We start from the raw sequence: 24,962 nt of genomic DNA, 5'->3' as shown, positions 1-24,962 counted from the left end.
CAGCACAAATCCAAAACACAGCCTCATACTAATCGCTGTCATGGTAATTTACTCCAGCCAAAACCAGCACACCAGCCCATTATGAATTGCCCATATGTAGTAAGATGGAAAATAGTTCCTGCATTTTTAATTTACTGAACAGCCTATGCTTGATTTCCAGATCCACGATCTTTGTAAAATTTGGTGTTTGCACAATGCCAGTGCAGTAGGCTCCTGATTCACAGGAGGTGCTTCCTCATCCTGCAGAGACTGCCATGAGACAAATAATTCTGGAATGCTAAGGATTGCCTAGAATATTATTCTGAAAAGAGTGTTCTGTGTTACACGGACAAAAAAAATATGACTAAACGTGATGCTTCAGACTCTAATCCTCTTGCATGTCACCTGCTAAATTAACTGAGATCAAGTTGTCTTTAATGTGAGTGACAACTGTGTGTGTGTATGCATATTGTTTGTTTTATTTGTGGGTACAAGCAGTTATCTAGGGGGTTATTCACCTTAATTAAGGCATTGTCTTGTATGAAATATTGAGGGCCAGAGAAACTGAAGCTGGGCATGTAATCAATGAGAGGCACAGCCAATGAAGGAACAAGTAGAAGAGTTTGCACGAAGTCTTTCAGTCTGAGAGACATGAGCCTCCCTCAGGCCAACTGGAATTTGCTTAGACAAAATGCTGATATTAACCCTTTGCAGAATAGAAAAATGCACTGGAGCAGCCCTTAAAAAAAACCAAAAAACCAAAAAAACCAAAAGGGGAATTAGCTTTACATGGTGCTGAAAAGTTTCTGCTTGATGAGATTTTCCACAGTGCTGAGGCATCCATTTTTGGTTATCCTGTGCTGGGAAGTTTGGGCTTGTGGGATACCATTGCACTGACACTTTTCAAGGAAACCTTTCCAGGAGTGGTGGGACTGACAGATGGACACTCCAGGCAAATTGTAGGGTGTAGGTGTGGGATAAAGATCTGTTTTGGTTTGAAGACAGGTGTCTGTCCAGGAAGGTGGTAACCTCCATTGGAATGGAGAATGAGAATATGAGCCCCCTTCCCTCCAAATTATTATAACTTTGAAATCAAGGGCTTTCAGGCAAAGATATGGCGAGAAAGGAATAACAGTTCTTTACCAGTATGTCTAACAAGGCAAACAAACAACACCAAGGGCAGCAACAGCAAACAGCAGAAAGCCAGGAGCAGCTCTGCTGTCACACACCCTCCTCGGTGCAGTTCCGCTCACAGCCGCCAGGGGCGCTGCTGCTCCCGGCCGGGCAGGCAGGGGCGATGGTTCCCCCGCCGGCAGGGGGCGCTGTGGCTCAGCGAGTCTCCCTCACGCAGCAATGGCGGGCGGGATGGCTCGGGCCGCAGCAGGGCCTAGGACTGGCGGCGGGAGCAGCAGAGGCAGGCACCCTCCCGGGTTAGCAAGCCAAAGGTAGCAGACACTCTGCATCTGTGGCAGATTCCGCGGTGTGTCCCAGCAGGCAGGGGGCTGTGGGCTCACAGTGTGGTGAAAAAAACCTGGAGCGTGGCAGCAAAATGGCGGGGCCGAGTAGCAGCAGCCCAGCTCCTGAGCCGGGAGAGGCTCCCTCTGAGCGGCAGGGGATCAGCGTCCTGAGTTTTCCCCAAGACACTTGTGTAGGCGGTGAGTCCTTTCCAGCGAGGTAGAGTGCTGGTAGGGTCACAGTTCAAAGGCTGCTCTTACAAGCAGAGCCTCCCTCTCGGTAGGAGAAGGAAAGTAGGAGACAGAGCTCCGCAGTGGTGGCGGATTCCTCCCACAGTGACCGGAGCTTCTCTCCCGTCCCATGCTGAGAGAGCAGGAGAGGTAGGAGCTGTGCCCAACCCCTTTTCCCCAGGCCAAATCTATTGGTATCTCTTCCCCACCAAGAGAAAAACCCCAGATAAGGGAGTAGCCAGCTGCACCAATCCCCCAGAGCTTGGGTACTTCTTTTGTCTTTTCTTGAGTACCGCTTGTTACTGTCTCTTAGCAACAAATGGGACAAAATTCCCTAAGAGAAAGAAAAGGAAAAATCTTAACCTCCAACAAGATGATGCACACCCATGCATCATAGCCCATGATCATTAAAAAATGAATGAGTCAACTTTCAAAGTCTGCATTTAAAAAACATTGCAGAATCATCCTGTAATGCAAGAAAGATGACAGAAGAAGAAGCTTTCAATAGAGATGACAACTATCACATTCCCAAATGCAATGGTAGATTTTGCTGTTCACAAGGTGATAATTTGTTTTGTTCAGACTCTATAAAATGCCAATTTGTAGGATTTCTGTGTTAATTTCTACTAGCTCATGTTTATTAAAAAAAAAAATCCTGTCTCTTTTAATCACTTTTTTTTACTTTCAGCATACTGTTCTACTCTGGCATACAACAGAGTTTTAACAGCTCTGTAAGAGAAGTTGTTTAAATGCTTTTCTTTGAGGGGTGGGGGAAGTAATTTAGTTGAATTCTCAAGAGTAACCCCACTTCCACCTTTCCTTCTTGCTTTGCTACAAGAAGTCTTTCAAGTTCAGACTTCTATTCTGTTAGGTTCTTCTCAAACTTATGATCAGAGAAGGCATCATCTGCTTTAAGAATCTAAATGGGAAAAACAGCTATTGCATCAGGATTCAAGAAACAGAAATACAAGATGAGGATAGCTAATCAAAGTCAGATTAGTGGCAGATCTAAGAATATAGTTCATCTACTTCAGTGTCCCTCAGGTGCTCTTTACTAGCATATCCCTGCTGCAGGGAAGTCCATAAGCCACCATTCTGCGCCAGGGAATTCCTCTTACCTCGTGCTTTGTACTTGTCTGCCTCCACTCTGCTTCTTGACTCTCTCCTGATGTGCTGTTCCACATGCTCAGACGAGGAATTTTGCACTTCCTTTGGGAAGCGAGGGTGCTGCACTGGCTCTCTACAGCCCAGTCTCAGCATTGATGGTGTTTATTACTGAATCACACTGTACTGCTTGGGAGCCAGTTTTTTTAAAATCAAAAACGTTTGGAATTTCGAGCATAGGGCCCTCTGCCTGCCAGAATGAATGCAGGGGCTGCACTCCAACAGTTCTGGGCAGAATCAAACCTTGCTATTTCACTTATGCTGTTTATAAATGCCTAGACAAACAAACCCAGTGGGACAGCTAGACTCTTCCTTGTCCCAAGGCATGATCAGCATTCCCATTTGCTTCATTCAGTACTTATGCACCATAGGGCTTTGGTTTAATCTAATGATTAAAAGCATTCTTTTTTTTTTTTTTTTTTTAACCAGCGATTTTTACAGTCAATTTATACCACATGGAAAATTTTTATCATTAATGACCATGGTATCATTAGACATAGAGTCAATGTTGAAGGTGGTGGGGAGGGAGGGAGTATCTGTGCTCAGCTAGTTGCCCTCTGCAGCTTAACATTCAGCTTCCAACATTAAGATGATTTGTTTGACTCCACAATCAAAAATACTGTGCCAGTAGCACAGAGTGAACTGGAATTCAGGAGCCAGCACCTCTGCTAATGGAAATGAGCACCAAGGAGCTGCTGTGACTTGAGCCAGCAGAAGATATTGCCAGTAGGTTTTAGCTTGCTTGTTTTTCCAGAAATTGCTACAAAGACACTAGTTTTAACTGGACAGAAAGCTGGGCCAGAGTTCTGTCTGCAGATCATAGTGCTGCAAAGTGGAAGAAGTGAGTCTGCACCAGCACAATGCAAGCATATCTCTGAGGTGAGCTAGTTGATTACACAAGGGACAGGGACCAGCTGCCAGCAATCCTGGCTGGAGGGCAGCTCCAGGCAGCAGTGATGGAGAGTGTGCCGAGAGGGAAAGTCAAATGTCCAGTACCAGTGGTGGGGATTAGCAGAAGTGTGGTCTAGGGATTGTAACCTGTGAGTCAGCATGTCCTTCTTCATGCTCCATAACAAAGTGTCTTGGTATAAGCACTGTTGAGAGTCTTTTGTGTCTTTTCTTTCATATAAGTGCCAAGAAATCAGTTAATTCTTTTCAATGAGTTCCTACAGGTGGAGGAACTTCTAAGCAATTAGGAATTACAGGTTCTGAGATTTCGTGTTTTAAGTCATTTAGATAACAAACACTACAGAAATAGGGAGGATTTTGAAGCTACAGTTCTCACAGTTGTGTAAAAGTATCAGACAAAAGGCTGGAGAAAGGTAAATTGGAGGAAAGAGAACAATCTGGTCAGTGTGTGGTGGGATCTGTGGAGCCTGCACCTGTAGCACACATAATACACAACTCACCTGGAAGGCACACGCAGTGCATGGGTGCACATTGTGCCTGGGATTTCTGCAATGAGAGTTCTGCTTTCTTGTCCTTCTGAAGTGAAGCATCCATCCATCCATTCTGCTAGCATGTCTAACCTGCCACATTTATCTGGAATTTTTACCAATAAATGGCATCAAATATGCACCTTTTTACTGTGAAACAACTGCAGGGAATAGGACTTGAATATGCTCTGGTTGTAGCAAAAAGAAGTCCTTGGCCCAAAATATTTCTGGTTTAAGAAGTATTTCATAGATGTTTTTTAAAACTACAAGAAACAGCTACTTTTAGCAAACCAAGTGCTGCTGGTTGAGTATGTGTGTGTCTGGTGCTTGAATTAAGGCTTGTATCAACTTACTGTTTTCTAGGGCTGTTTTTGTTGACGGTCATTATAAAGTCCCAGGGTCCTGGCCATATAGTCGTGCCATGAGCACATTACAACCGCAATGACCAGCTAACGAGGTGTCAAGGTGATCAGGAGTAGCAGAAGCCTTGAACGTGTTTGGAAGAGAGGGTTTGCTTAAGGGCAAATAGCACCTAGAGATTTGCGCAAGGAAATAATTTTAAACCAGGAAAATAAAATAGCATTGGAAAAAGCATCTGGATATTAGATAGTTATTCAGAGTTCATAATACACTATGGTACTGTATGCAGCTCTCTCAGTAGCTAAAATTAGGTGATTATGTAAGCAGACCACAGCGTACATCTGAATAGCTACTGTATTGGGTTAATGATGTCACTCATCTTTATTGAGTCGCTGTACTATGGCTTGGCCAAGGGGCACCATGAATTCAGCAGTCATGAAATCATAGCCAGGTTAAACTTTAGTGAAGTAAACACAACAGAGTTTTTACGACAGCAAGCAAAACAATTCTCAACCAGAACTCTCCCGTTGAGAGTCCCAGGTGACATGTTGCCAGCTGTTTTTCCCTGTAAATCTTCAGGCAGGCCCATTTGTAGCTTTTATACCAATGATAATAGAAACGCCACAATGAATCAACCAGTTTATTATTGACTTGGAGAGATCAGATGAACTATTGGTTTTAGCACTTTGATTGTTGGTTATGAAATTGGTAATTTTTGCATTGAGGTCCCATTGCTGAGACCATTGATGAATGCTGTACTGTATACATTGTTGCCATGTGAAAATAAATACAGGTATGCCAAAGGTAAAGTGAGAATTAAATTTTATCTACACATAGTAATGTGCCTTAGCTTTCTCACCAGATACAACCCACATTGATTTTCCTATTATATTTTTCCTACAAGTTATTTATTTGCTCACCTATGTTAGGTACTGTAGCTTTTTCACGCTTACTAGTGGTACATATGCCACACATTTTTCTCCCTGTAGTTGCTTCTGAATAGTTGCCAATTTTGTATCAGCAAAGACTGAGGAGGATAAAAAGGTGCAGAAACAGGCAGGTTGGTTTCCTCAAATTTTGTGCGGCCCGATGGCCCTGAGCTGTGTTGTTACTCACTGTAATGGCTCTGATGCCTTCATCTGGAACATTCCTGTTAAGATGATCTTTGGGACTCTCCTCTAGAGCTTCTTCAAGGGCTTTTATTTCCAGTGACCTTGGGTGCTGGTATCACAAGCTCTGGCACACGAACACTCTGCAAGGAAGAAACCTGGCAGCAAATGAAGGCCTGTTTATTTCTCAGAAGGTGCCCAGACCTGCCGAGTCACAGGGCCTTAAAGTGCCAGAAGCAGTTGGTTTGGACATAGCTTGGTGATGAGCAATGGTCAGGGCACTGATGGCGGCCATGGTTTTCAGTCCTGGCAGTACAACTGTGGCTGCCCACGTTGGCCATGGGAAGAGCTCTGCTTTCCCAGACCAGAAAGCAAAGGCTGCATTTAGAAACTTGTTCTTTTCCTGGATATATCTCCACTCTTTGAAGTAACCGTTCCCACGCATTTCCTGTCAGGAGTCCTCCAGGCCCCCAAACTCCTTTTCTACTCTCTTTTTTTTTTAATCCAGAAAGCTGCCTGCTTTGGGAAAGTTTGCCTGGGATTGCACTGTACCCATTTGTTTGCAATGAATGAGAAGCATTTTTCATTTTCACTGAATTATTGTTGCCAGATACCATGTGTACACATGTTCCTGGCCATCTTGCAGGGGGAGCTGGCAAATCTGCAAAGCTGATGTGAACTGCTCCAGCAACTGAAATGGCTCCTCTCAGCCAGACCCCTGCCGAGGTTGGGAAACACACATGCTTTACTCTCTGTGAGATCTCAAATAGGAGGTTTTCTTCAGCTGGATGGAAATAGCGATACAGCAGCCTGACCTCCCTACTCCAAACCCCTTTCTGCTTTCTCCCTGCATTCTCATCCCTACTGTGTGCTGAGCACTTTTGGTAACACAGGCAGCCTAGAGCCCTTGGGGAACATTTGAAAAACACATGGGTGATAAGACTAAAATTGTGTGACTTTATACAGTCTTAGGACTATCTTTTCCAGTGATTTTGTTCCTCTAAAACAGATAATGTGAGAGTTGTTGTTGTCTTCCGTTGCCTTCATCAGGAGAGTTCTGTAGTGGTTAGTTATAAGAAATGAGTAGCTTTTTTTGGCTTTGTTTTTAGTTTCACCATGTCCCAGAAAGTGTGTGTGTTTGCCCTGATTAGCATCCCATCAGCTGACTGATCACTGGACTTGTCAGGGTGGACAATATACTTGCAGACCAGTATTGGAAATGAAGTGCCAGAAATGGCTAGCTAAGGATTTCTTTCAAAATCTGGTGGGATACTTTGTCCCTGCAATGCCACAGCATTTTGTTGTGTAGCCTGACATGTTGTGTCATAGGAGAGGTGAGCTGAGCTCCCTTTATTGCTTGCTGTAGGAAACATTGGCTTAACAGAAGAGTTATCACAAAAGGTTTCTGTTCTGCCGAGTTGACTACTTCTGATGTAGAAACAAACTTCTGAGTTTGAAAAAGCATAGGAAAACCAGCCAATCATTACTGTTCTTCTTAAAGTATTTGTATGTGGAAATGCATAAAAACCCAAGAAGCAGAGTCTTTGCTTGTTTCCTTTTGCTAAACAGTTATCCATGTGAAAAAGCCCTGTAGATCTAAATAAGGCTGGTAACTACCGAAGTGGCATCACTCCCCTTGGTCCTTGTGTTCTATTGGATGTGACTCAGAGGACTTGCTTTAACTTTGTCTGCCCTGAAGTGGTCAGTCAGTTGGACTACATGATTGCTGCATGTCCCTCCTAACAGAAAATGCTCTTCTATTCTGTTCTAGACTTTGTATGGATGCATAGCGTCAGTAAATCCTGTGCACAGTGGAGGCCACTACACATTTACACACCACCAGCTTGCAGTGTCATGCCACTGGTAGGGCTCTGTGGGGTGTGAATGCAGACAAATATTTGTATTTCTGTGCTGCATTGGCCTTGTTGCCCATGGTTACAGTGTCTGTGCTCAGGGAGGGTGGCAGACACCAGTGCCATGGACTACAGCACATGCGGCTTCTGCGTTTGTGTTAATGAGCAGAGCAGGAAAGGGATTTTCCATGGGGCCTCTGGAAGAAAGGCAGAATCACTACACTGAGCTTTCACTGCTGCTTATGTTTCTTGGATAGGAATGGATACAAAGATCAAGACATCAGCTGGACTATTTCTAGTGTGTGAGAAATTATTGAGCCAAAGCACTAAAAAATGAAAAAGGGGCTCTGCTGTAAAAATATGCTATTTCTTGGGGAAAAAAGGGCTATAAATGTCATCAACAGGCTAAAGAAAAGGCAGTAGTACCAAATGATGAGTGGGACTAGGGGAATGTGTGTTACAAAATGCTTATAAGGAACAACTCTTGACAGTCTGAGAAGAGCTGACAATAAAACACATGATTTAATGAGCGCCAGAGAGCAGACTGAGCCATAAAACTATACATTTAGTGGCTGTCCTATTTACTGAGTTATAACATTGGAAGAGGTGCATAAACAGGACTAAGTCCATGTGGGATTATCCCTTTTTTAAAGCAAGGCTTTATCATTATTATTTGAAAGTCTTCACACAGTGTAATTTTAAAGTACACTTCTGAGTTTGTTGTAATCAAAGAAGATAGGGGAGATTTATGCTTTATCGTGAGACAGGTTAAACCAATACATGGAACTTTTAATTAACTTTCTTGTTCTAAATATAATAATGCTGTTGTGGCCTTGACTCTGGACATTCATGTTTTTCCTTTATCCTCCAGGGGAGGATGAAATAATTTTAGGCTGTGCAATGTTTCACCTTCTGCTAAAAATCATGTTATATAGGGAAATGTCATACCATGTCACTGATATCATGTGAGAAAAATCTGTGAGATTTTTTTACATTAAATATGGCCAATATCACATCTATTCTAAATGACCTGACAAAGATTTAAAGGTGTTTAAAACAATCTTCCCAGAGTAGCTATCCTAAAGGGATGATATGACACAGAGGTGCTGCACTGGTTCCTACTAGGACATAATTTACTCTCACTCTCAGTCAAATACAGTCTACTGCTGAGATTTACCTGCATTGTCCTATAGTAGTCACCTGTTACTGACACAAAGAAATCAGTCTAAGGTGTTACCAAGCCTTTCTTGATAGATTAGCAGAAAAAATTTCTAAGAGAACTGTTGAATTTTGGAGAACTTTTGTAAGTATTACGAATTTTGTTCCACCAGTTGTCAGAATCAGAAAGGGAGGTTTCTGTACTCATTGCAAAAATGTCTCCTTATCGCTGACTTGCTCTGGGTTTTTAAATGAGATTCACATTTGTAGCTGAAATAAAACCAGAAATCCTTGACAGGAAAACATTTGCTGTAAGCAGAATTTGATGTCCTAGATAAACACCAAAAAAATCTGCTGCAGGGCTTTCTTCAGCTCCTCCCAAATGGCCCCTTGGACTCACTTAATTTTTTCTTAGTGGAAGGCACCTTGTCCATGTGAGAGACACAGAAACTTTCCCTTTTGGATAAATTTTTGCATTTACCCACTTGTTTCCTGGCCTGACAAAAGCCCTTTTCCATTGATCATCTCCATTTGGGGGTGGGTGGCATGTGCCACATTTTTGCTTCTCCCTGAACACCTTGTGTGCAGCAGCATTTGGTCACTGCACACAATGCTTTCACCTCAGTACAAAAAAATCTTATTTTAGCTGCCACATGATACTTTGTCTAGACAAACACAATTGGAATTAGTCAGGTTCAGACCTGATAGTTGGCAAAAAATTCTGTGTTAAATAAAGGGGATTCCCAAAAGGATGCAATGTGCTGCATCTGGAGTCATGTTTCTAATGAGTTCCCCACCCAGCACCTGAAAGGAATTTTTGGAAACAGAACAGAAAACAGAGAAGAAAACGCTGAAGTGCCTCTGTGGAAATCCAGGCTTTGCTCCCATCCAGCATCCTGAAGGGAACATCTTACTCCCTGGGGTCCAGATGGAAGAGAGAGAAAAGATGTGGATGGTGAGAGATATTAGGGTTTCTCAGGTTGGACAAACCCACGTGGACTACAAAGGTGGAGGAGATCTGGCAGTTTATTGGGACACAGGAATTAGTCCGATGAAATGGCGACTCATGAAGTGGAGTTTCAGAGGCAGCAGAAATGCTCTTGCTTGCATTGCACAGAATTATATTGCCCCAGAGTATGGGAGAGCTCTAATTCACAAAGGAGGATGTTGGGTACCTTCCCAGCAAGACAGACCTCCAAGGGCTGTTGGACATCAGGAAAAGATATGGCTCAGAATGTTCTGGACTGTGAATTGTTGGGTCTGGGATGGGGTTCTCAGGGAAAACACCCAGTTTGCTTTTATATTTTACTGCTTCCTTTTCCAGCTAAGGGGCACTGTGAGAGATGGGGTACTGAGATCTTCATCCTGCCCTGACAGTACAGCCACTCTTACATTCAGAGAACCTGCCTAGTCCTGTGGAAATAAAGGGAAAGGGGTCTCTGTATCTTTCAAAATACAGAGTTTTTCAAAATACAGTTATTCAAAATTGATCTCTAAGCTGGGGGTTTTTTAAAGAAAATATTTCATCTTCAGATTGAAGCTTCTGTTAGAAATAATACTGAATATTAACAAGAAGTGCCTGTTGACCCCTGCTTGGTTCTCAGAGAGGAATGATATTAACCTGCAATAAGAATTATGGAACATGTTTACAGCATGTGTGAAGCCAGAGATTAATGTGTAAGTCATGAGACTGTCCAGGAAGAGAAAGCTGTGGATGAGTGCCAGTGGGAAAAAAATGAAGAATTAGCAACATGATCAGAGCATGGTGAAATGTGTTAAAGCTCTGGAAATATCAGAACACGTGAAGATGACCAGGGTGCTGGACCAGCTCTCCTTTGAGGCTGAGAACATTGGGGTTTTTTCAGCCTGGAGAAGAGAAGGCTCCAGGGAAGCCTTAGGGCAGTCTTCCTGTAACTAAAGGGACCTAAAGGCTTACAGGAAAGCTGGAGAGGGACTTTTTATGTTTGCGTGTAGTGAGAAGAAAAGGTGGTAGACTTAGGTTGGATATTAGGAAGAAATTCTTAACTGCGGGGGTGGTGAGGCACTGAAACAGATTGCCCAGAGATGCTGGGGATGTCCTATCCCTGTGAGTGTTACAAGACAGGTTAGAAGGCCTTCTGAGCAGCCTGGTGTACTGGAAGGTGTCCCTGCCTGTGGCAGAAGGGTTGAAATGAGATCATCTTTAAGGTCCCTTCCAACCCAGCCCATCCTGTGATTCTTTGAAACAAAAGGACTAGGATGATTGTATAAGGGTACAGTTTTTCTAATTGTATGTGAATATTGCTAAGAAAGTGACCAGCTATATATACCTATTTAGACTCCTTTGAAACTGGAGTAACTCCACAACAGTCAATGGAGTAGCACGGGTGAGGACATTGGTGGCTTTAGATCTGCCAGGACCTTTTGGGGTTAAGGTGTGCAAATCTGAGCCAGGGATTGATATTTATTCCTTTCCTGGGGTGACAGGGAAGAAAGCTTTCCTCATCCAGTGTGCTAGAAGACAGGAAAACAAAGGTTTGGGGCAGAGGGAGGAAAGCTGCATATGTGGTAGAGCTAAGATTGCTGTGAAAAAGCTGGAGAAGTTGCGGACAAAACATCAGCACTTTGGGTAATTGCAGCAGCCCTTTGCAGCCTTCAAAAGCCCATCGTGTTATTTGCCATTTCCTCACTTCACTTGTGAGTGAACATTTTGGGGAAAAGTGAATAAAATGCTGCGGTTTCAAAGTGAAAAAGTCAACAGCAAGTGAAGATGTCTCAGTGTTGACCTCGAGTACTGGTGCTTGATGCCTGACAAAGGAAATTTCCCAGCATCAGGCTGAGCTCAGCACCGTGTTTCCCTCACTGGCTGTTGCTGCAACTTGTCTGAAAGCCAGTGGGATTAATACCGCTGGAATATATGGTTTATTTAGCTGTTCTTACTGACCCATGAATATACCTACTGTATAATTTATTGGAATGTTAGCAGTTCAGTCCTGTGATGTTTGTGATAGAAAATCTTCACTTTGAGCCAGTGGGAAATTTTGTTAGGGTGAGGAGTGCAGGCCTGGCCTCTGCTTTGCCTTTTTTCATTTCCATTACAACACAATTAACCTTTTCATTAGAAGAGCTCTGTTCCAAATAAGCAAACTTCTCAATGTGTATTACTGAGCCATTTCAAGCTGTCTCTTGCTTTGGAACAAAACATCTTTGTTCCAGCCATGCATGACATTTGAAGACCTATTTATACAATGTGTCAGCTCCATTTGTTTTCTTCATCCTGATATTTTCCTCTGTATTTTTAGTTAGCAATCCAGATTGCAAGGAGTGAAGTTGCTTCTGGTTTCCTCCTGCGCAGCTTCAAACTGAGGCACTGGCTGCCTTTGTCCTTTCTCCCCTTTCGTGGGCAGAGGTGAAACAACCCAAAATCAGACACGGTGCTGCCTACTTCATCTTTGTACTGAGACCAGCATTGCCAAGCTGCTGTGGGATGGAGAGATGGCAGAAGGACCTGCTGTTATGACAGTTTCTCTCCTGATGTCCTGTGGGATGTACATGGCTGCAATCCCTTCTGCTTGAGGGGACTCATTAAGGGCAGACTTTCAAGTTGCATCAGTAAATATGCCCTTCTTGCAAAATACCTGCTTTTTCCTTAGACATTCATAGTTTGTCCTACCATTGTCTCTAAGCAGTCATTTTTGTTTGGCAGCATAATGCTAATAGATCCAAGAAAATCCAACACAAAATTGAAAAAGACCCAAAAAACAACATATCAAGATGTTGAGTAATAAAGCTTTTAACATCCTGATTTCAATATTGAGTAAGTGTAAATAGTTATGGTATTTGCCTCATTCTCTCACTTGTAAAAAATTTATCTGTCTTGGGACAAGTCTTATCTTCCAGAAGGGACACAGGGTAGTGCTGTCCCTGCTACTCAAGCAGCAACATAATGTCTAGCCCAGTACTAGCACTATCTAGTAACAAATGAAAATCTAAGTCCTTTTTTAAAAATCTTTTACACAACCTTCCAGCTGAAGGTTTCAAGCTGCTTTAACACATGCATGGTGCCAGGAAACTACTGCAAGCCTTACTTTAACCAGAAAATGAGCCTGAAGGTGCCAGCCCAGCAGTGGTGAGCCTGGAGCTGGAGTAGCAGAGGCTCATCTGCTCTCTCCAACATTGCCCTCACCAGGAAGGTTGGAGAAGAAGGGTGAAACAGCTCCATACAAGCAACACTGCTCCTCCTAACTGCTTTGTGGCCCACTCAAAGCCTCTGATAAGACCAGGCAAGGCATCTGCATTGACCTTGTGCTTCCTCATCCCTGTAATAGCAGACAGAAGGGCTGTAAGAATAGAGATTAAACTTCAGAGCTCCTCACAGCTGTTTTTTACATGGACACTCCCTCCAGCTCTTGGGAAAGTGCACAATCTCCTCTGAATGTGGAACTGCAGGTCATTTCCATGCCAAACACTTAATGTGTCCAGCTTTTGCATGTGATGGATAGGCTTCTGCTGCAAGAAGTGGAGGCAGTGGCATGTGAGGAGGAATGCCTTCAATACCGTGTGCTTCAAAAGACAGGCTTGCGAGCTTTGCTGTGCATTCCAGCAGCTGGGACAGAGCTGCGTGCATGGTCCCCACCAGCACAAATGAAACCAAGGCATCCATATGCTGTGCATTAGGAGTGTTTGATCTCCTGCTCTCTGGCTTGCTGCTCAGATGCTCCCTCTTCCTCTCTGCAGCAGTCCAAGGAGTACAGAGTGTAGTGTTGAAACCTGTAAGTCTGTGTGTATTTATGGGCTCTGTGATGGGAACTGCAACGCTTAACACAAAACAGTTGAGAAAATGTTGCTGGCCACAATCACAAAACCTGTTCTCATCTGTTCCATGATGGCGGTGGAAAAAAAATTCCTCAAGTTTATTTTCCTGTTTAAAGATGAAGGAAAAAGAACTGCCGAAGTGGATTGAATTTAGTTCAATTGATGTGACACCTGGATTAGCAAAGCAAAATGCAATCTCTTCTGGGTGCAGGAGCTGTGGCCATGTGTAGCCAAGGCCACTGCGAAGACACTGCAGCCCTGTATGGACAAGGGACAGCTTTGGTAACCCCAGGCTTGAAGCCTGCCCCTGGGTGGGTTACTGTCACTGCTCACCAAGCATTTTCAAGTCAGTTATTGCAGTGACTCAGTTATGTTTCACTAAGAAGGTACAGACACCTCTGATCCACACTAAAGGTGTTGGTGAGATAGGAGAGGAAGGCTTCAACTCATAGAGGATTTGCTGGCTCCTCAGCATTTTCTCATGCAGACTGGGAAGCTGGGTAGCACTGTAAATTTGAAATTGTACAATGGGGAAGCACAAGCAACTACAAGGTAACAGTAGAAATGAATTTTATTTTGTAAAAAGTTATAAAATGAATATTGTACAAAAATAAAGTCTGTAGAGAACTTTGGTTGATTAACACAAATGACTGAGACATATAATTGCAGGTGAAGTAAAAAAATCCAGAGAAGCACACTCCTGTCTTCAGTAAGGTCTAAAAACTAAAAAAAACCAAAAAAAAAAGCCCTAAAAATTAAAAAAAAAAAATCACAAACTTTACCCTTTTGTATTTTGAACATAGAGATTTGCTTATGTTGCAGCCTCTTCAAGCTGCACAGAAAATGCTTTGAGGCAAGTTTTCATCGGCTGGGACCAGGGAATCAGCTACCGCCAATCAGCTGCCCAGCAGTGCAGATGACCCTCCGCCTGGCAGGCATTCAGTGCCCACATCGTGCCAGTGTGGTGGTGTCACCACCCCTGCGCAGCATGGAGGGCACGGTGTCCCCGAGGCAGTGTGAGAACAGACCCTGTGGATGATTCTCCGGGGCTATCCTCCCTCTGCCCAGGAAAGTGGCGGAAGTCAGGGATGAATTACATGCCATACACCTGGTATATTTTTCTATGCCTGTTCTGGACTTTTTTGACCTCTAGACCCTTTTTTGGTGGTGCCCCAAGGGGCCCAGGGCAAAATGAATATGGAGAGCCATTACATGCATGAGATAAAAGGTTGGACCATCATTTTCAATAGGGATTTTTTTTCATGTTGCTTTTGTGGGATTTGATGCTTCACTGGTTGTCAGGTATGTCTAGTGACCTGCACTCCTGCTCCTTTGGGAAAAATGTCTCCAGAATGAGAGCCTGTGTTAGCAGTCACGTATGAACACCTTTGCTGTACAACCTCCCCCCTCCTAGAGAAACTTGGACTGTCTGCTGCATGGGTATGATCCTGTAATGTTTCAGCAAATTATACAAAACACTCTGGTTATTTAACACAACTGTTTACTTGCAGGCTATATTAAATCCAGGGCTAACTAGTAAGAGGGATTTAACCTCTTCTATATGGAAGTATGGAAGGAAAAGCTTAAATAAATATAACTAGAAATTATAAGGCTAAATGTGATTATTTTCCATTTGTCAATAGTTATATGAGGTCAGTTGGCATAAAGTGTGAGAAAAAAAATGTGGCTACATTTAAAATATTACTAAAATTAGTTTTTCTAACAAATTACTAATGTTGAGCCGAGTCCTGTGACCCTCACTCATCCAGAGCCATTGCTGCTTCTGCACATGTATGACTGCAGTAATTTTCAAAAGGCTTAGTGAACGGGAATAAGGGCTGCAGGCTTCGGCACTACCTTTTGTGAACATAATCAAGATTTTGTTTAAAAGAAAAAAAGGTAAAGTAAGTGATTTTTTGCATTCAAGTTAACACTTTCAATCAAAAGTATGGACCGTTGTTCCCAACGTCTTTGTCTCTCTATATCCCCAAGTGCCATCTGCTTTGGCACCTTTGAAAGACACTTTAATAAATAAGGAGACTCATTACTGAACTGTAATAAATAACAATAACTTAATCTCAATAAATATCTTCTGTATACTTATGTCTCTGAAGGGATGCATTGCATCAAGTAGTCTCTCTCAATCACAATGACCAAATAGAAATGTAGTTATGCAAGTGACGTTAGTCCTCTGTAAACCTAAAGAAACACATTTTATGTAGGCTGGGCTTGTTATTTCTCTTACTATACTAGGAAGAAGTGCTTAAAAACTCAACTTGTTTTCACAGGTAGCAGAAGAACAAAATCCTGCATTCATTTTGAAGAAACACAAGATGGAAATAACCAAACTTAGCCAGTAAGCGGAACTGTTTTGCTCCATAAGAACTTGAGCCTGGTCATTTTGATATTTGCCCAATATCATCTTACTTATGAGGGTAATCTTATTATAGCTTAGGAGGTGTCCTAAGCACACAGGAACTGCCCTCCAGTGAGCAGCAGCACAATGTGTCTTTCAGTAGAGCTGAGGGCACAGGGGATTAGTAAGGTACTCCTAAGCTACTTCTTAGCTAAGCTTCGTGGTATAACTGGTATATCATGGCATAACTACAACACAGCGTGGTATGGCAGGGTTGTGTTTTTAAGCACGTTCCTCATGGATTGAGTCTCACTGATGGTGGACTGAGTCAAACAGGAAAGGTAGCGTGCACATCATCCATCCATCATTATCTCCACCTGAGCTTTTTTCTAAATCCCCATAGGACGTCAGAAGTCTCCATCCTTCTGCTCTGCTGCATGCCTCCTTATCCCCAGGCTCTCATGGCTCCTCATTCTGTGTTCTTGGTCCTTTTTCCTCCACTTGGAGCAGACGCTTTCCTGGGAACCTTGGTCCCTTTCTTTGCAGCATAGTAGGAATGGAAAACTGGTGCCGCCTTCGCATGCAGCTGTCAGACGCATCCACACCTTTTTGCGGAATGTTTTTTCAGTATGTGGTAAACCAGGTTATCATCCAAAAAAGACAGGTCATCATCAAAGGCTGTGGGTCTGCAACAGGCTGGCCTCACTTTGTCAGTGACCAGTTTTTTCTTTTTGGTTAAGTTTTTTAAAATTTTGTCGTAGGTGGTCTCAGCTGCATCACAAGATCCACTGCAATACCGGAAAATTAGCTCTTCTTTGGTTTCGTATCCCAAATCCAAGTCAGTCACATTTAAATGTATTTCTGTTAAGACACATCCTCGATTTTTGCCCTTTTGATTCCTCCTTCCTTTTCTGCTGGAATTCTCTATGTTTGTGGCTGCATTTTGACGGTTTCTCTCCCTCCTAGAAAACATCGGAGTCTGTTTATCTGGTGACCTCCTCAGTCTTTTAATAGTGGCTTGAATAAAGTCCACTACCTCATCAAACTGATCTGGATAATCCTCTGGCATATTAGCTGTTTGGGAAAGAGAGAAAAATTTTGTCACATGTCAGTTATTATGTCATTTGTCCATTCACAGCTCAAAAATATTTCGCACATGCAAGCTTTTCTGCTCGTGACTTCAGAACACATGCCCAGGACCCTCAGAAACCAAGGAGAATTTGAAATGCTTTAGACCGTCATGGAAACTCATTTGAGGAAAGATAAATGAAACATATATGTATCTCTGAGACATATATGTATCTCTCTGGGTGTCTGCTGATGCTTGGTAGCATTTCAGCACACCTTTCAACATTGAATGAGCCCAGTGGAAATAGAGGGAAGGAAAAGCATGTCATGGTATGAATATTAGTTAAAAGGTAGATGAAGCCACTGGAGGGAGGTTATACAGACTCTTCCCAGCAAAGCAATAGGAAGTGGTTTCTTTAAAGCAATTTTGTGATTGTAGGTGTTAATTATTTTCTTTTCGCACCAGCAGCAGTTAGTATTGCCAAAGCCACCTATCAATAAGTTTTTGGGCGTGACAGAATGAGGATTTCCTGGGGCACCAGGCTGAGGTCTTATTCCTGGATAAATGCCTGGGTTTTTACTGCTTCTAGGGGATAATTATTATCCTAGTTTTTGAAAATTTTCTCATGTAAGTATTTTGTATCACAAGATGCTGATTAGACTGAGTAGAAATAGGTCAGAATAGAAGTATTATGGTAATTTTCAAGGGAAATATTTTCAAGGGAAATAACTAATGCATTTTCCTTTTATGAAAATTTAATTTTTAATCTATTTAATTTATCACCTGATATATACTCTATCACTGATAAATTATTCAAGTAAATTTTATGATGAAGTCAATGAAATGTTTTGATATTAGCAGAATGAACCTCTTCAAAGGAGGGTGAAATTAAATGTGTTCTGAAATGGTCCCAAATTTTGCCATTTCATCATGATTTGAAAAAATAAATTGCATTTTGAAATCCTTAAACTTCCCATGTACTAAATTCTTTGAAATTATCTGCTTTAGTAAATACAGAGAACTAATGGAGAGTCAGGCTGTGAGGACCTGGTGTGTAGGTGCCCTTATGCCACATTATTAAGGACTGTATCTTAAAGGTATAAACTGCATTGCAATATCGAGATTTTGTTTTATATTCATTGTGCCAAAAATTAAGACTGCTTGCTTTTCAGTAAGTCCTCAGAGAATGCTTCTTTCTCTACTTAACTCCTAACAACCCAACATGTAACAGGGCAGGGTCACCCCAGCCCTGCACACATGGGAAGTCAATCTCCAATAGTCCTACAGATGTTCCAGGAAGAGCAAACATTGGGAGAGACAACATCCAGTGCAGTGCACCTGGTCAGGGGTTGGTACCTCCACTAAGCTACAAAGACTCCCACCCAGTGAGGTGCTGAGATAGGAACAGCTCCTTAGGCAAAGGCTCAGCACCACTTTTCCCTACTGAGTTCTGTAAGATGGGAATCACAATGGGCGAGCAGGCAGCACAGGTACCCAGCACATATGTGGTGGCATTGGCTCTGTTAACAGGAGAGAGGAAGGCATGAGGCTGCCCGCACTGCCTAGCAAAGAAGCATCCTCATATCCTCAGCAGAAGCACCAAACACAGAGGAGATGGGGGACAGCAGAATTCTAACTTTTTCAGTGCAAAAACCTGCTGAAATAGAGTGCATTTGCACATAAGGAGGAGCAGGGCTACTACTGCCTGGAGTAGTAACATCCTAGAGGCCTTCCTCCAAGACAAAACAGTGATGGATCAGAAGTATATGTTTTTTGATGAATGGACCCAGCAAAATACTTTAGACTGGTAAAAGAGTGACAGAGGCTGGAAATCTTGTACCTTCATGTAATGAGGGTAATACAAGGCAAGCAGGATGCTGTAGAGTTTGATACATGAAAAAGTGTATTACACTTTGTTTTACAGATATCCATGCTCAAGACAACAATCCCACAGACCAGTGATTGTCCAAAGATGTGAAGGAGCAATGGCTGCTTATCTATACAGCTGTGTGGAACTTGAACAAGGCAAAACGCTGCACCTAGCCCCGTATTCCAGTGATACCAATGGTAAGCACACCTTTCTTGCACTCCTCTGTCTCTGTAGCAGGTACCAAAATACCCACTGTGAGCCATGGCTGCTGGAGGGTTTGCTGGGATGGATGTGTCCATTGGATACACCACCCAGCTCATTGCAGAGCAGGCCGGTCTGTCTACTCCATACTAGTATTGCCCTAATGAGGAAGAACCAGGTCCAGGCAAAAGGTGGGCTATGTTCCTTGAATAAGAAGGGGTAGACATGTTTCTAGACTCAGTTGAAAAAAGATGATCCACATGGAGCTTACATAACCTCCATTGCTGAAGCACAAACTTGGCCCTGACACAGATACAGATGGAGAATAGGTGGCAGAAAGCGCTTGTTGCTCAGGACTGAGTAGTGTCTAGATTTCCTACTCAGAAACTAGATTTCTAAGTCTATAATCAAACAAGGGAAGGATGTAGCCCTGAGGAGATGTCTCTAGAAGTGCCATTCTCCATTCTGACCTTTGAGTGCTTGCCTCTCATACTACTGTGACTACCTCAGCCTACACCTCTTCCTTGTATTCCTAGCCCAACCTTTGTACCAACAGTTTGATGCAATGAGACCTTGGCTATGGAGTGTGAAAACACAACTGTAGGGAAGTGTACATGGGCTTAGGAAAATTAATGCAATTATCAACCTTCAAGAACGGGAAGGGGACACTTACAGGGAAAGCCAATGCCGAGCTTCTTGTTTGCAACTTTCAGCCTTATACTGATCTCAGGCCTGGTACACTGCCAGTGCAGTGCGAGGTGTAAGTGTTCATCTCCTAAGAAGGGAGAAACAAAACTGGGGATTCCATGAAGAGATAACAGTCCTACTGTGCACATCACTTTTGAATGGCTTACAATTGAGGGGCAAAAATACCATCTACCCCTGTGAGAGTGCTACGTGCTGGAATCTACTTTGGCTGAATACCATTCAGGCAGCTACAGGGCTCAAGCACTGTTCTGCCAACTGTGCCCTGAAGGGCAGTAGGTAAGACAAGTCCCATGTGGTGGACTGTGTCCATGCTAAAAATCCATGCTGAAATCTGTCCTGGTTCGTGTGTGATCATACCCCAGCTTCACCAAGAGAGGTAATGCCACTGAGAGCCTTCTGTACTGCGAGTGGCCTGTGATATTTCGGGTCAAGGAAACACAGCACTGAAGAGCCCATGCAATTCTGCTGACGCAAACATGGGCTGTCAGCCCTGCAGAAGGTGGGAGCAGTATGGCAAAAAGTAGATCAAATAATCAAGCCAACAGCATGTCCAACTAGAACAGTCCTACCTACCACACAGACTAACTGCACCCAGGAAATGGGGTCATTGGCAGCATGACTGATCCTGCTAATCGCACTGAGGCTCTAATATGAACTGTGCAAGAAGTGTTCTGCAAGTTTAATGGAGCTGGGGATCCCTGCTTTACTCATTTCCTACTGCACCACCAGGCTGCGCTTGGGAGATTCACTGGGAAGAATGCCAGCACTATTAATAAGATGAATTCCAATTTTCTCTCTCCAGGCTGGACTTTTCCTTCAGCCCAGGGAATTACAAAGTATCCCATGCTGACATCCAAATCTACCAGTAAGACTCCTGGAGTGACCCCACACTATTTGGAGATTACATCACTGGAGGAGACAAAAGGCATGTGAGTGATAATAGGAAACTGGTGGAAGCAGTGGGCACAGTGCTCCCCTTGAGAAAATGAGGTGGACCTCTTGATCCTGGTCAGTGTCTGTTGACCTAAACTACATGTGCTCTTATGGCCTATATGGGTACACCACAATCAACACAATGGCAGCTGCATTACTACCCTACTCAGTGAGACCTTGCAGGTTTCTGTAAGCAACACTCCCCTCTGCCTGTGGAGCTCCAAACTAGTCATGAACAATGCAGTGATGTTCTTTTGGCAGCTCCCAAGTGTGCTGACAAGGTATCCCAAGTTTACTTCTACGATTTAAGAGTCTTAGGAACAGCTCCAATCCCAGCAATCAGCTAATTTCCTGCTGCTTAATGAATCAGAGTCATCAGTGTGACTACAGCCAGTCACTAGGAATGGATCACAGGGGTCTGGAGGAAAGACTGACAACCAGGAGTGAAGGGAGACTTGTCTTAGCCCTGCGCTGAGGTGCTAGTCCTGACTCAGAAGGGATATTCAGCTGCCCAACAGGTATGGGTGTGAAGACTTAGAAACTTTAAAAAAGCGCTGTGAAAAACTGCTGAAATAGGACCCAGAACAGCCAAGTGGAAACACCAGCACTGATATCAGGTGCAATAGGTTGAAACAAGGCACTAGAGGTAAGTGCTAAGGAAGCTTACACCAGACATCACACATGAATAAGCAATAACCACTGACCAAGGACTAAACCCCGTAAAAGGCTAATAGACAGAAGGGAAGGTGGAGAAGACTGACGGCAGGACATCCCTGTCCTGATGGGCACTTGGTAGATGTGCTCCAGGGATGCTAAGACCTCTCTGCACCACAGACACCACATGCTGAGCACTTTGTTCTCTGCACAGTTGTGAGCTCTACTGGGGGCAACAGGGGTGCTGAGCCAAGCTGTGTGGCCGAGAAACATCACCACACTCCTAGGGGCTGCCTTGGCAAGGAGCGATGGTTTGTAAGCTGAATAAAGCCACTTGATAGACGGGTACTTTATTACCTTCTGTCTGCAAAGTCGTTTAGAAAATTTTTATAGTCTCACTGCATCTTTGCTTCTCTCATGCTGCACGAACTGTGCTGACTTGATTGTGTTTTTTAGGGGGATTTCACACCCCTGGGAGAAGCAGATACATGTTTTGCAAGTGTGTGTATGTGTGCTTCATTTACACATACACACAAATATGACCAGTTATACATGCAGACACACATATATTTTTTCAAAACAAACTAGTTTACTGACAACACTTGCCTTCTGGTGAAAAAGCTGAGAGAACAAACACATGACAGATGCCTGTCATGTTGTGCAATGTGCCAGCAGAAAATGCTTGGATACTATGGAATTAAAGTAATAGAGATCTCTGAGCAGTAGTCCCTGGTCCCAGGCTACAGGGTGTGAAATTTTAGAATTTAAAAATTGAAAGCCACCTAGAACAGGACAGGACAGGATGGGACAGGATAGGTTAGCCCAGAGCAGCATGTGCTCAATATAGGTTTGCAAAGGTTGTTTCACACAAGTAATGCACCCCAAACCAAGTGTTTCCCAAAGGAAAGGAATGTATGCCTTGGAAAAGTAAAATACTCCCTCCGGGAACACAGGGTCTCTGTGTGTCTTGCTCACAGTGTGGAAAAAAGGCTCACAGGCCCCAAGTGTAATAAGTGTGATAGGCTGAGCCCCACCACTTAAACTATGGTGCCATGATTACTCACAAGACTGGTGTGAAGTCATGAGGTTGTGTTTGGATTTTATGTCACAATTCTCAAAGCTGTTTCCTAACTGTCCGGCTCCCTGAGGAAGTCCCTTGAAGGCAGTCTGTGTATGGGCACATGCAGGTGTTGGTGCATCACCTCTGCCTAGCATCCCTCCAGCAGGAGCTTGGGGCAGGCAGCAGGGCTTGTAGGAGCTGCATCTGCCATGAGTGTCCTGCCCCGCTCGGCTCACTCTCCTGCAGCTCCTTTCCATGCTCCCTCTTTCATTACCATGCCAAGGACCTGACCAGCCAGGCAGGAACAGGCAGAGCATTTTCCTATGGTTGCAACAAGAACATGAGTCTGTTTTCTGGGACCAGGGAATCAAGAATATTGGGCATTGATGACAGTCTATGTGCCAGTCTGCCTCTGGGCACCTTCTCTGTCTCCCTTGTCTAGCCGTACAAGGGCTCTTGATTTGTGAGGATTTTCTCACACGTTGAGAAAAATGAATAAAAAAGCAAAGAAGGAAAGAATGAAATGTCACAAGACTAACATAAGTGTGAAACTAGCAGAGTGATCAGTCTGGGCACAGAGCTGGTGAACACCTTCACCAGAGGGAGTGAGACTAATCTAAAATACCAATTTAAAAACCAAACCAAACAAAAAACCCCCAAAACCAAAAACCAACCAACCAACCAACCAACCAAACCCCCCCACCCCAAAAAACAAAACCGAAACAAAAAACCTCCCAAAATCCAAAAAACCCCAACACAAGAATATTTGTATTATCTGCTTACTGTTTGCAAGCTGTTTGCTTGTTTTCTGAACGTTTAGGGCACAGTGAGATCATAGCTTTGACCCAGCCTCCTAGGTTCGGAAAATCTCTCTGTAATACAAACTGAAATTCTTGCCTCACTGATGTTCTCTGGAACATGAAATTTTGACCTGCCTATCCCCAAGCAGAGTCTCTGTCCCCTGAGCACAAGAAGAGCTGGCAGCATGCATGAGTGCAGGATCCTGCAGGCAAACATGGCACCCTACATTAGTCCCCGGAGAAATCCAGTTCCAAGTTCTGTTTTGGGCATGCAGGGAAATGTACCTTCCTCTGAGCATCTTCCCCACTGCAACCTCCAAGAACCTGTCTTTGCATTTCTATTTAGAGACACCACGGGACACTAGGACTGGGATTTGATCCCTGCATTTTTTAGACAAATAAATGTGTTCTGAGTATAAGATCCACATCTGATAGACTTCTACATGGAACAGGTCTAAATGGATATTCAAACCAAACTCATCCCATTCTTGAAAAAACAGCCTCCATTAAGTAAAAATGGACAGTTTATTTCTGTCTGTTCAAATATGATCACGATTACATTTTGTAAATCTATTAATTAGATTTTACTATCAACAGATTCATTTTAAAGCCAAATAATCCCCCATGTGCAATGGCAGCAATGCAGTGTGGTAGAGCAAGAAATGCTCAGCTTGTACCTGACCACAGGCTGATGGTTTGGATCTTCAATTTTTAAGAAAAAAATCCATTTACTTATTTTGGTGCCTGGATATAGATTTAAAAGACTAACTACAGTCTCTTCTGACCATGTTGTCTCTTATGGCATATAAGAAAAGCTTAAATCCTATATATTGAAAAATAATAATTTATATAGGAGGGTTTTCCTTTTTTTTTTCCCCTTCTGCATAAAACATGACATCTTAAATTATTTGAAACTGTGCTTTATAAAATAGGTTTCCATACTGATCTCAGGAAAATGTAATCTCATCACTGTTACATCATTTGGCTCTTTACGTACCCTGAGCTAAAGTGGTGTAACAGAAGCAACAAAAAGTATATTAAACATTATAAAATTAGATCTTGCTTTTAGTTTGCAGCTTTTATGCATGCATTTATGACAGTGTATATCTATCACATCAAAACATCAGACCAAACATTTTGTTAAATTTATTTCACTTGAGCACAGTCTTTCAATTAGAGAAGTTAAACCAACAGTATCAGGCCCTAAAATATGATTTCAAAGTTCTAGGGGTTTAATCCAGCTCCTTGTAAAGGTAAGCAATATTCACAAAATTTAGATCCAGATCTGCATTAGGGTTGAATGGCCCCTTTTCAAAAAGGGTCATGATATTTTAATCTGGGACTTTTGTAGTCAAAAGATTACTTCATAATCATTATTCAGTGATTGTTTTTATATTTAGCTTGCTTTGCAATATGTTTTTGGTGCTTACTACAGTGGGCGTGTGGTCTATCTGAATACAGAATGCCTCCATTTCACACCACAAGGACATAATTTAGGAGAGATTTGGAGCAATCTGTTTGTGGAAGTGCAACCTTAGCCAGGTTAAAATTACAAATGTGATGATCATTCTGCTTTGCAAAGTGAGAAAGTAGCATCTGTAGTGGGGATAAACCATTTATTTTATTGAACAATAAATACTTTTCACAGAAAAAAGAATATTATATGAAGGCATCTAAGCAAAGGCAGGTGTTAAAAATAATTATGTTGAAAAGTTTTCAGTATTTAAACATAAAATTCAACCTGTCTGAGGCATGACTTTACTTTCATGTCTT

The 24,962-nt window shown here is 42.9% G+C and overlaps 2 protein-coding genes across 4 annotated transcripts in view; one reads left to right on the top strand and one right to left on the bottom strand.

Annotated features, from left to right (window-relative positions):
- The first annotated feature begins 1,213 nt into the window (after positions 1-1,213).
- On the top strand, positions 1,214-23,056 carry LOC146425066 (uncharacterized). 2 transcript variants are annotated; one of them, XR_014846699.1, is made up of 4 exons: positions 1,214-1,424; positions 15,827-15,894; positions 18,888-19,030; positions 20,545-23,056. XR_014846699.1 is itself a non-coding variant. In XM_085041984.1 (4 exons), the coding sequence occupies exons 1-4, from the start codon at positions 2,175-2,177 to the stop codon at positions 20,673-20,675; spliced, it is 393 nt and encodes a 130-aa protein (XP_084898110.1). In that variant the 5' UTR covers positions 1,966-2,174; the 3' UTR covers positions 20,676-23,056. The 2 variants fall into 2 exon arrangements, 1 of the variants encoding a protein (XP_084898110.1); XM_085041984.1 differs by lacking the exon at positions 1,214-1,424 and adding an exon at positions 1,966-2,225.
- The window catches only part of GDNF (glial cell derived neurotrophic factor), a 21,403-nt gene continuing 10,532 nt past the window's right edge, over positions 14,092-24,962 (bottom strand). For both annotated transcript variants that reach the window (XM_085041982.1, XM_085041983.1), the window contains exon 3: positions 14,092-16,968. In XM_085041982.1, the coding sequence (XP_084898108.1) occupies positions 16,484-16,968 (485 nt within the window). In that variant the 3' untranslated portion in view covers positions 14,092-16,483. The remainder of the gene's footprint in view (positions 16,969-24,962) is intronic.

This window comes from Lichenostomus cassidix, chromosome Z (genome assembly GCF_008360975.1).
Source record: "Lichenostomus cassidix isolate B80296 chromosome Z, HeHo_3.0, whole genome shotgun sequence".
Taxonomy (NCBI): Eukaryota; Metazoa; Chordata; class Aves; order Passeriformes; family Meliphagidae; genus Lichenostomus; species Lichenostomus cassidix.
The sequence above is the reverse complement of the archived record's forward strand: the minus strand, read 5'-3'. Positions and strand labels throughout refer to the sequence as shown.

Excerpts from the sequence above, each read along its gene's own strand:
- LOC146425066 (XM_085041984.1), top strand. The coding sequence starts at position 2,175 with ATGACAACTATCACATTCCCAAATGCAATGGTAGATTTTGCTGTTCAC. Across the intron at positions 2,226-15,826 it reads TAGATTTTGCTGTTCACAAG|GTAGCAGAAGAACAAAATCC; the intron begins GTGATAATTTGT and ends TTGTTTTCACAG. Across the intron at positions 19,031-20,544 it reads GTATTCCAGTGATACCAATG|GCTGGACTTTTCCTTCAGCC; the intron begins GTAAGCACACCT and ends TTCTCTCTCCAG.